The sequence below is a fragment of the Rhinoraja longicauda genome, chromosome 28 (assembly GCF_053455715.1).
Source record: "Rhinoraja longicauda isolate Sanriku21f chromosome 28, sRhiLon1.1, whole genome shotgun sequence".
Lineage (NCBI taxonomy): Eukaryota > Metazoa > Chordata > Chondrichthyes > Rajiformes > Arhynchobatidae > Rhinoraja > Rhinoraja longicauda.
Window position 1 is genome coordinate 25,844,793 of NC_135980.1, and position 11,812 is coordinate 25,856,604.

At 51.2% G+C, this 11,812-nt stretch overlaps 1 protein-coding gene across 1 annotated transcript; it reads right to left on the reverse strand.

The window, feature by feature from the left end:
• Positions 1-358: 358 nt before the first annotated feature.
• On the reverse strand, positions 359-11,290 carry LOC144607077 (ubiquitin-conjugating enzyme E2 R2-like). Its single transcript, XM_078423658.1, has 5 exons — positions 10,796-11,290; positions 7,015-7,101; positions 3,265-3,362; positions 2,973-3,107; positions 359-1,030 (listed from the first exon to the last, which is right to left on the reverse strand). Exons 1-5 carry the CDS (start codon positions 10,970-10,972, stop codon positions 814-816), a joined length of 714 nt encoding a protein of 237 aa, XP_078279784.1. The 5' UTR covers positions 10,973-11,290; the 3' UTR covers positions 359-813.
• Between the last annotated feature and the right edge of the window lie 522 nt (positions 11,291-11,812).

Here is an 11,812-nt window from a genome sequence, read left to right on the forward strand (position 1 = left end):
CCAGCGCTTTGCGTCTTGACTTCGAGTAGTCGTCGTTTTCCTCCCTAACCTCATCTCTCCAACCTCAGCCTCCCACAATCTCATCTCCCGCCAACTCCTCAGGAGAGGCTGCTGGAGGCAAACTAGCTGAGTTGGGGCCTCGGGGAGAGACCGCGCGGGAATCCCAGAGCGACAGGTTCCCGAGCGGCGTCGCGGACACGCAGGGGGTGTGGGGGAAGCAGGACAAGATCGGTCAAAAGATGGCGATAAAGACCCAAACTCCACCGGAGATCAGCGCTGTTCCCCACCATCCCCCCTCCCCCCCAACCACAAGATAACACACATGGATAAGAAAGGGCTTGAGCTAGTAGCTAGAAAGTATCACCAGAGACAATCTTTATCAGCATATTACATGGGGCGATGCCACACCACCCCATAAATGTTTCACCATCGGACTTTCGAGAAAAAAAAAAAACCAAAACAATGACACAGCTTAAGAAACAAGGACAAGAATACAAGACCCTCCCCCATGCACGCGCACACGCACACACACGCACACACACACCCCTCCCGGCCACAGGCTCACAGCAGGAAAAGAGTTTGTTGTGGAAGAGCAGTGTCATTGCGACTCGGTGCCCAAATACTTTACTGGGGAGGGGCTGGGCGAGGGTCGCAGTTGGGAGGAGGGGTGGGGTGGTGAGGGTGGGTGTCGGGTCCCAGAGCCAGGGCAGCCGCAGGCCCCGGGAAGGGGGGTGTGGGTTGGGGGGTGTGGGGGGGGAAGCTAGAGGGAAGGGCGAGAGTCAGGTCTCGCCGGTCACCCCCTCCCGGCTTTGGTCACGATTCCTCGTTGCCCGAGTCGTCATCGTCGTCGAAGAAGTCTCCGTCGCCGTCGTCCTCCTCGTCCATGTCGTCATCGTACAGGTCGTCGTACAGCAAGTCCGAGCTGTTGTCGTGCGGCGGCGCCTTGGTCTTCACGCAGTACTCCGCCAGCGTGGTGGGCACCTTCACCCCGTCCTTTTCCGCCTCCGCCTTGGTGGCCAGGACCTGCTTCCTGGGGAAGGCACAGAGAGACGCACATTTAGGCAGACACAAAAACTGCCGGAGTACCTCAGTGGGTCAAGGCAGCATCACCAGGACCGGGGGGGGGGGGGGGGGCACACAGTAGAAGAATCTTACAGAGACGTATAAAATTATAAAAAGGACTGGACAAGCTAGACGCAGGAAAATTGTTCCCAATGTTGGGCAAGTCCAGAACCAGGGGCCACACACAGTCTAAGAATAAAGGGGAGGCCATTTAAAACTGAGGTGAGGAAAAAAAAAAAAAATTTTCACCCAGGGAGTTGTGAATTTGTGCAATTCTCTGCTACAGAGGGCAGTGGAGGCCAAATCACCGGATGGATTTAAGAGAGAGTTAGATAGAGCTCTAGGGGGTAGTGGAATCAAGGGATATGGGGAGAAGGCAGGCACGGGTTACTGATTGTGGACGATCAGCCAAGATCACAATGAATGGCAGTGCTGGCTCGAAGGGCTGAATGGCCTCCTCCTGCACCTATTTTCTATGTTTCTAATAAGGGGAGGCCATTTAGAACACAGACGAGGAAGAACTTTTTCACCCAGAGTTGTGAATCTATGAAATTCTCTGCCACAGAAGGCAGTGGAGGCCAATTCTCTGGATGCTTTCAAGAGAGAGTTAGATAGAGTTCTTAAAGATAGCGGAGACAGGGCGTATGGGGAGAAGGCAGGAATGGGGTACCGATTGTGGATGATCATGGTGAAATGGCGGTGCTTGCGCAAAGGGCCGAATGGCCTACTCCTGCACCTATTGTCTATTTGAATGGGTGACGTTTTGGGTCGAGACCCCTCTTCAGACTGATGTCAGGGGAGGGGGTGGGACTTTAAAGAAGGGTCTCGACCCCAAACGTCACCCATTCCTTCTCTCCAGAGATGCTGCCCGACCCACTGAGTTACTCCAGCATTTTGTGTCTACTTTCAATTTAAACCAGCATCTGCAGTTTTTTTTCCAGCACAGAAATATTTCATCCATTCCCCCTCCCCCCTCGGATAGAGCATCAAACCTGTCTCAGATCAAACCTTCAGATTCCTATTAAGTCTTTTCCCCTTCACCTTAAACCTATGTCCTCTGGTCCTCGTGTTAAATAGAGCTCTTAGGGCTGGCGAAATCAAGGGGTATCGGGAGAAGGCAGGAACGGGATACTGATTGTGGATGATCAGCGATGCTGGCTCGAAGGGCCGAATGGCCTACTCCTGCATTTATTGTCTATGTATCTATGATTCACCTACTCTGGGCAAGGGAGCTGCTACCTCACCACGCAAGAGAGCCGGTCTCGATCCTGACCCCGGGCGCTGTCTGTGTGTGGGGGTTTGCACGTTCACCCTGCCACTAGGTAGATTTCCACCCGGTGTTTAGTTTTAGAGACACAGCGTAGAAAACAGAGCCTTCCACCCACCCAGTCCGACGAACAATCGCCCATTACGCTGATTCTATCCTACACACTGGGAATAATTTACAGAAGCCAATCAGCCTACAAACCGGTCTTCGGAGTGTGGGAGGAAACCGGAGCACCCGGAGAAAACCCATGTGGTCACATGGAGAACATACAAACTCTGTACAGACAGCACCCGTGGTCAGGATGGAACCCGGGTTTCTGTCGCAGTGAGGAAGCAACTCTACCGCTGCACCACCCTGACACTCTCCCCACTTTGATCCAGATTTTGGAGGCCCAGTGGGTTCCCGTCTGCGAATCTGTTTCAGTTGGTCCTGCCCACTGTGCAATCCTCACTGACCCGGCGGGCGGCAGCACACCGACCGCACCAGGGCAGCAGTGCGCACGTTTGGAACCCGCTGAAACTCCACACAGATAGAGCATCAAACCTGCGGGATCGAACCTGCGTCTCCGGAGCTGCGAGGCAGCAGCTCCACCCGCCGTGCCGCCATTTTGCTTCCCCCTTTTCAAACACGAAGCGGCACTCACCTAATAATCTCTGCATATTCTCTGTCCTTTCCTTTGCTGTCTCGCCATTTTCTGAACATCACCGAGGCGTCCACGTTAGCGGGAGAAAAGGTGTTTGGCTCGTTTAAAAGGGAGATGACGCTGAGGAGAATCGTCCTGAATCGGAAAGTCGGGGGCACAGTTACAGACAGGCAAGGCAATGTACAACTGAACACACGCAGCGACACAGGAACGAGAGGGAAGGAACAGACAAACACCGCAGGTTGGGGGTAGAAGGTCGAATATAAGCTTGGTGCCGCCCAAAGTCCCGTACCTGACATTCTGTGTGGGGTTCCATCTCTCAGAGGGTAGTTCCCCGCTTTGGGGGTCATCGATGGGCGGATGCAGAATCGAAATGCACACGTCCCCATTCTGCAGGAAAAAAGGAGCAACATTGTGAAGTTGGACGATGAACAAAGGGCGGCAGGCACAGTGGCACAGCGGTAGAGTTGCTGCTCCGGAGGCCCGGGTTCGATCCCGACTACGGGTGTTGTCTATACGGAGTTTGTACTTTCTTCCTGTGACCTGTGTGGGTTTTCTCTGGGACCTCTGGTTTCCTCTTAAAACGTTCAGGTTTGTAGGTAAACTGGCTCGGTAATAATTATAGGGTGCCCCAGCGTTCATTGTGGCGTTGGTGTACGGGGATCACTGCAGGTGCTGGTCTCAACTGAAGGTAGGCGCAAAAAGCTGGAGTAACTCAGCGGGACAGGCAGCCTCTCTGGAGAGAAGGAATGGGTGACATTTCGGGTCGAGACCCTTCTTCAGACTGTCCTCTACACCCCAGCTAATATCCTCTTTGCTGTCTTAACCACATTATCTACCTGTGAGGTTGCCTTCAGTGACCTTTGAGTGTGTATTGGTAGTTCTACTCAATACCAAAGTCTGTAGTCTCTTTTTTGCTCTGGTTTATTTTCACCCACATGTTTAGACCGTAATGTTGTGTCCTTATTGTTTTGATGTGTTTATGCTTTATTCTTAATTGTTAACTGTATGCTTGTGTTGTCATTTGTGAGCGGAGCACCAAGGCACATTCCTTGTGCATGCACATACTTGGCCAATAAACCTATTCATTCATTCATTCGTATTGTGAATGAATATTGGACATCAACCTCAGCACTTGGGAGTCTCTTGCTCTGGACCGTCCAACCTGGCGTAGCAAGCTCACCACAGGAGCCCGTGCAGCAGAGAACAGACGCACTGCAAAGGCCCAGAGGAAACGCACCGCGCGCAAGGCCCGGGCTACCTCCACTTCCACTGCAGCACCCATCCACTTGTGTGGGCGTGCCTTCCGGGCCCGGATTGGCCTCACCAGTCACTTCCGGACCCACAGTCACCAATCCTCCAACTGAAAGTGAAGTCATGGTCATCTTCGAACCCGAAGGACGAACAACAATATTGTGGGCCTCAGGGCCGGTTTTTGTGCTATGCTGCTTGATGTTCACCCAATCCCCTACTCAGCCACGGTCATGCCTTTTCTCTACTTCAGCCCAACAGCTCAGTTTAGTATCCTGTCACGTGTGCCGAGGTACAGTGAAAAGTTTTCTGTTGCGTGCTAACCGGTCAGCAGAAAGAGACTACATGATGACAATCAATCCATTTACAGCATGTAGATACATGATAAGGGAATAACGCAAGGTAAAGCCAGCAAAGCCAGTCCGAGAGACATCAATGGTAGATAGTTGAAGCACATGGCTTGGACAACAGTTGAAGCACACTCCTTAGTTTAGTTTAGAGATACAGTGCAGAAACAGGCCCTTCGGCCCACCGGGTCCGCGCCAACCAGAGATATTAACACTATCCTACACACGCCTAGGGACAATTTTTACATTTACCAAGCCAATTAACCTACAAACCTGGACATCTTAGGAGTGTGGGAGGAAACCGAAGATCTCGGAGAAAACCCACGCAGGTCACGGGGAGAACTTGCAAACTCCGTACAGACTGCACCCGTAGTTGGGATGGAACACGGGTCTCCGGCGCTGCATTCGCTGTAAGGCAGCAACTCTACCACTGCGCCACCGTGCCGCCACTCCTTGGCACTCCAGGAAAACCTTGATTTTATTCCCTCTCTGAACACTTCCTCTAAGTGTGAACTAAGCAAGGTTGGACCCTGGCAAGTGTAGAGGGACCTTGGTACACAGCCCAAAGTTTGCAGAAGGCAGCAGCATGGGTAGATAAGGTGGTTAGGACAGCAAAGGGGATACATGCCTTCATTATCTCTTCACACATCTCCCGGTGGCTCAGCACTTCAACTCCCCCTCCCATTCCCAATCTGACCTTTCTGTACTGGGCCACCTCCATTGTCAGAGTGAGGCCCAGCACCTCATATTTCGCTTGCACTTCATATTATACCCCAGCGGTATGAACATTGACTTCTCTAACTTCAGATAATCCCTGCTTCCCCTCTCTAACCCCTCCTCCTTCCCAGTTCTCCCACTAGTCTTCCTGTCTCCGAATACATCTGATCTTTGTCCCGCCCCCTCCCCTGACATCAGTCTGAAGAAGGGTCACCCATTCCTTCTCTCCCGATATGCTGACTGACCTGCTGAGTTACTCCAGCATTGTGTGTCATGCCTCCATTAGCTGGGGGTATAGAAGTCAAGAGCAGGGAGGTAGAGAGATAGACGAGACTGTAGATGCTGGACCTTTGAGCAGAAAACAAATTGTTGGAGGAACTCGGTGGTTTGAGCTGTGGGGTGGGGTGTGGAAAGAAAGGGGTCAACATTTCAGGTCCAGATCCTGCAAAAGGGACCGTGTAGAGAGGAAACATAGCCAGTAAAAAAAGAGGGAGGGAGATATTGAAACATAGAAAATAGGTGCAGGAGTAGGCCATTCGTCCCTTCGAGCCAGCACCACCATTCAATATGATCATGGCTGATCATCCAAAATCAGTACCCCATTCCTGCTTTCTCCCATATCCCTCGATTCTGTTAGCCCTAAGAGCTATAACTAACTCTCTCTTGAAAACCCAGTGAATTGGCCTCCACTGCCTTCTGTAGCAGAGAATTCCACAGATTCACAACTCTCTGGGTGAAAAAGGTTTTTCCTCATATCAGTCCTAAATGGGCTACCCCTTATTCTTAAACTGTGACCCCCCTGGTTCTTGACTCCCCCAACATCGGAAACATTTATCCTGTATCTAGCCTGTCCCAATCCCTCAAGAACTTTAAATGTTCCTTTAAGATCGCCTCTCATCCTTCTAAATTCCAGTCAATACAAGCCCAGTCGATCCATTTCGATGAGCCAGGAAGTGACATGTGGACTAAGGAAGGGGCAAGGGTGATATGCAAATGGAATCAGTTGAATTTGGAAGACAGAGACTGGAGGGGGGAGAAGATTCACCAGGATGGAGACGGCAGGAACTGAAGATGCTGGAGACTTGCAAAGAACACACTCGGGTAACTCAGCAAGTCAGGCAGCATCACCCGAGAACATGCACGGGCAACATTTTGGGTCAGGACCCTTCTTCAGACGGAAAGAGTTTGATGGGATTTGACAAAGAATGTTTCATCCAATCCTTGAAATCTGGAATATACTCATCCTCAGAGTTGTAGTAGAAGCATGAAATCTCATCACATTAAAACACACATATTTAAGTGAGCACTAAATGTCATCGCAAAACTGCTATGGGCCAAGTGTGGAAAATGCATTAGTGTAATTAGGTGCTGGAGCAAACAAAAAGACATTATGTTGTAGGAACTCAGTGGTTCAGGCAATAACTTTGGAGGGAACTGCATAGAGGACATTTCAGGTTGAGACCAGAAACATTGACTATCCATTATTCGCTATTTGCTCCACAGATGCTGCCTGACCCTCTTGAGTTTCTCCAGCACTTAGTTTTTTTACTCAAGATTCCATCATCTGCAGTCTCTTGGCCCTGCACAAAGAGGCCTGTTTCTGTGCTACACAATTCTGACTGCTCTCGCCCCAACTTCATGTCTACTTGCTCGATCCATGACCACCCACCTCCATCCCAGTGCCCCCCCCCCCCTTCCCGATGTGTGCGTGCGCCCCTCAATCTTACCTCATAGATATTCGGATGCCACATCTTGGTGAGGAAGCGGAACGATGGCGGAGAGTAGGGATAATCAATGGGGAACATCAGCTGAGCCTGGCAGTGAGGAAACAAACAGTCAGAGGGCTGCGATCTGAAGCCCCACAGCCAACCCATCACCGAGGCCCTTACCCCCGCAGTGCCCATCCTCCTCCCAATGGCTCACAGTCGTTGCTAATGTTCATGCATGATGACCACATTGGAGGACACCAGACATCATTGCCTAAAATAGTGGAAGCACATCACTGTGTTGGAAGGAACTGCAGATGTGCAGATAGACACAAAATGCTGGAGTAACTCAGCGGGACAGGCAGCATCTCTGGAGAGAAGGAAAGGGTGACGTTTCGGGTCGAGGTGGATTGTCAAATTGTGGAGCATAAAGCCCCTGTCTCACTTCCCTCTCCCCTGACTCTCAATCTGAAGATGGGTCACCCATTCCTTTTCTCCAGAGGCAGCCTGACCCACTGAGTTACTCCAGTTTTTTTGTGTCTGTCCTGTTTCCAGCCTAATGCCACTAGCAGTCGAGCTGATCAATACCACACTGAATGACTATTTGCCAGCTGGCTAAACCCACACAGTCGATCCATGGGATATGCAAGGTATTGCAACACTTGCAGTTTTTCTGTGCCCTCCATTTTCAACTCAATTTGGACTTTACATTAGCACTATCCTGCGCGCTAGAGGCGATTCCCAATTAACGGAAGATAATTAACCTGTAAACCTTTGGGATCATGGAGGAAACCAGAGCATCCGAGGAAAATCCATGCGGACACGGAGAGAACGTATAAACTCTGTATAGACAACAACCGTGGTCAGTTTCACAAAATGCTGGAGTAACTCAGCGGGTCAGGCAACATTTCAGGAGAGACGGAATGGGTGACGTTTCGGGTCAAGACCCTTCTTCAGACACAACCGTGGTCAGGATCGAACCCAGGTCTCTGGCAGTGTGAAGCATCAGATCTACCACTGCACCACACATCGAGAGGGGGAATTTAAAAAACCCATTTCCACCCTCGACCTCCCACTAAAACAGATTACGGCTTAAATCTACAGGGTGACGCCATCTGCAAACATATATTGCACATCCACCTCACTGTGAGAAGTATGGATGTCATTTGCGATACTGGACCGTGCAGGTATTCCTCACTGGCTCACCCAGGCCGGGCACCAACAGCCAGCAGCTCAGCGCCAGTCTCATCTCCCCACGGTCCAGTACACATGTCATGTGCAAAGTTCCATGACCAGGCACAGTCACCAAGGTTTTGCAGGTGAATTTTCAGCTGGTGGGACACACCGGACTAAACATTCCGCGAGCCAAGACAACAAATCTTGCCATGTGTATCTCTGGGCTGGCAGAGCTGCTGCCTCACAGTGCGATCCTGACCTCAGGTGCTGTCTATGTGGAGTTTGCACACTCTCCCTGCGACCGCATGGGTTTCACGAGTCACAGAAGCGGAATCAGCCCATTTGGCGTGGAATCTACTCTGCCATTCAGTCATGGCTGATCTATCTTTCCCTCTCAACCCCACTCCCCCCATAACCATCGACACCCTCACTAATCAAGAATCTGTCAACATCCGCCTTAAAAATATCCACCGGCGGCTTCCACAGCCGTCTGTGGCAATGAATTCCACAGACTACAGAAAATCCAGAGACCTTCTTTCTATAGACACATCCTCTTATTCTGAGGCAGTGTCATTTAGTTTCCTTTCCAGTTTCCTCCCACAAAGAAAGTGGGATAACAGAACTAGTTTGAACGGGTGATCCGATGGTCGGCGTGGACTCAGCGAGCCGACAGGCCCGTTTCAACATTATATCTTTAAACTAAGCTATAGAGGAAACTTAGCTCAGTGGACAGTCAGAACAATGGCCCTCAATACTAGCAACCATCACCTTGTCCTCATATCCACTCGGATGCATCAGAATGAGGTCTATAACCCGTAACAGGTCAATGAATGGAATTGAGTCTGGTTCTAAAAACACTATCCAACACAAGGAACACATACATTCAAGACCCAAAAGCAAACCTGCCCTGACTTCACCAACCCCAGAGGATGTCGCCTCAAAATAGACCAGAAACAAAACATGGACGATGTGGCCACTGAAAGCATTTGTAGCATAATCTATTCCTCCACTGCTCTCAAACAAGAGTCAAACCAGGGTCAAACAACAGGGACCATATCGCCAAATCATAGCCTTGATACAAACACAGTGGAGATAGCTTTGAAATAAACTTTCTTTCCAAAAGGATACACAGTGGCTTACGAAACTCAACTTAAGAATGTTGTTCAGCAAGACAAGGAACAAAACCTCTCAGCAACTCCACAGGAGTATTATCCATCAGAAATGCACACCAGGCTATTCATTGAAATCCAGATCATATGTTCAAGAGACTTGTTAAATCAAAGCCTTGAGGAAATAAGGTTGAGGGAGGAAACACCTCCCTTTAAATTTTAAGCTGCTGAAACACAGTTGCTAATGGTAACAATATTGAAGTCAAGGGCATTCAAGACCAGAATCAGAGGTAAGAAAAACTTAGCACAAACTAAAAGCGAGTGTCCAGAATTGCCAACAGTCATCAGATTGTCAGCAAATAGTCACTCTGCCACTACTATTGCTAGGATCTCCAATATAAGGTGTGCAGGAAGGGACTGCAGATGCTGATTTACACTGAAGACAGACACAAAATGTTGGAGTAACTCAGCGTGACAGGCAGCATTTCTGGAGAGAAGGAATGGTGACGTTTCGGGTCGAGTCTGAAGAAGGGTCTCGACCCAAAATGTCACCCATTCTTTCTCTCCAGAGATGCTGCCTGTCCCACTGAGTTACCCCAACATTGTGTCTATCTTCGGTTTAAACCAGCATCTGCATTTCCTTCCTACTCAATCCTTCTCTCCAGAGATGCTGCCTGTCCCGCTGAGTTACTCCAGCATTTCGTGTCTATCTCCAATATAAGTGGCTGCCCATTTCTGATTCTGATCCCATTTCTGTTCATTTCTGATTGCTTCCAGTCTTGGTGGTTGTCAACTGCCAAACCCTGTAGCTAATCAATCCATCCACAGGCAATTTCACACCAACACGACAGCCGCAGAGTGATAGAATCATACCCATATCAGGCTTTATAGTAACTACCCTCCCAAACTTTAAAACTTCTCTCCTATATTTATGGGGCAATGGGGAACGTTTTTTCTATAACCATCCAGTTACTGAAGAAAAATAATTTCACTGTGCAGTTGCATATGTTACAAAGTAAAGCACCATTGACTATTACTGTTTGATTACAATCGATTAGTATGGGTGTCTGGGGTTATTGGGAGAAGGGAGGAGAATGGGGTTGAGTTAGATCAGCCATGATTGAATGGCAGAGTAGACTTGATGGGCCAAATGGTCTAGTTCTACTCCTATCACATGAACTTACTGAAGCAAAAATAGCCATTGGATGAAGAGCAATCCTCCATCCCCACGATGTAAACAATAATCCATCAGAGTTCCTAGTGGCATCCAACTATGCAGGGACTAGGAAAACCAGCAAGGAAAGTCTGCTGGTCTTGGGGGAAAGAAAAAAGGGAATAGTCCTAACCTCCTTCTGGGGAAAGAACTAAACTAGTTCCTAATCCCCGCTCCTATAGACTGGGACAAAGAAGTTCACCTTCCCCGAGGCTTTCCCCTCACCACGCCCGCCCCTTCACTCGGTCCAGCGCCCACAGTCCACACAGCCCCCCTGTTGGAATCCTTGCACCCGCGGCCTTACCTTGAAGTAGCCCCCCTCGTAATGCGTGTTGGGCGGCCCGAAGATCGCCACCTCCCAGTTGTAGAGGTCGGATTCATCGACCAGGGTAATGCGGAACCCCTCCACTGGCTCCTCCTGCAGGCTCTTCAGCTCCAACATCAACGCCTTTTGAGAGCTGCTGGTCTGCTGGTGAGCCATGACCGCCCGGGGCCCGGGGCCCAGCTCCCGGCGAGAGAAGGAAGGAAGGAAGGAGGGTGGGGGAGAGGCCGCGGCCGCTGAGAAGAGACGGGACCGCAGCCGGGAGGGGGGAAGGAAGGGGGAGCTCTGAGGGTGGGTTGGGGGGGACCGCTGTAGGGTGAACGTGAGGCCGCCGAGCGGGCCCTGCAGCCCCGGCCTGGAGCGTGTGGGAGTGGGTGTGCGGGCCGCTGCTCAGGCGCTGTACGTCCCGCTGCCGAGTGTCGCTGCGGCCGCTGTCTGTACGCCCGCCCGGGTACACAATGCCCCCGTGACCCCGCCCGCGGCCAATCGGCGGGCGGCAGCCAAGTAGCAAATCATAATGCGGCCCAATCAGCGCCGCCCGCCGCCCGCGGCCAATCAGCGCGCGCAACAGCAACTGTATCCAGTCGGATGGGGATGTAAGGGCGGTCAATCACAGCGCGGCTGCAAGGGCGGCCAATCGCAGCGCGGCTGCAAGGACGGCCAATCACAGCGTGGCTCGAAGGCCGGCCAATCACAACGGCGGCTGCAAGGGCGGCTAATCACAGCGCGGCTGGAAGATCCAATCACAACGGCGGCTGCAAGGGCGGCTAATCACAGCGCGGCTGGAAGATCCAATCACAGCGCAGCTGGAAGGGCGGCCAATCACAACGGCGACTGGCAGATCCAATCACAGCAACCACCCCCCCCCGTCCAATCAGGTGGCGGCCCGCCTCCCCGGCCGCCAATCAGCGTCGGCACCCCAATTACGACACCTGGGGCGCGGGTCATTCTGGGAGATGTAGTTCCTAACTAGAGAGTAGGAGAGAAAGAGAGAGAGAG

Bases quoted from the DNA above. Each gene is read 5' to 3' on its own strand.
- LOC144607077 (XM_078423658.1), bottom strand. From the start codon at position 10,972: ATGGCTCACCAGCAGACCAGCAGCTCTCAAAAGGCGTTGATGTTGGAG. The intron at 3,363-7,014 runs GTAAGATTGAGG...TTTTTCCTGCAG, and splicing joins GGCATCCGAATATCTATGAG to AATGGGGACGTGTGCATTTC. The intron at 3,108-3,264 runs GTACGGGACTTT...TTTCCGATTCAG, and splicing joins AACCCCACACAGAATGTCAG to GACGATTCTCCTCAGCGTCA.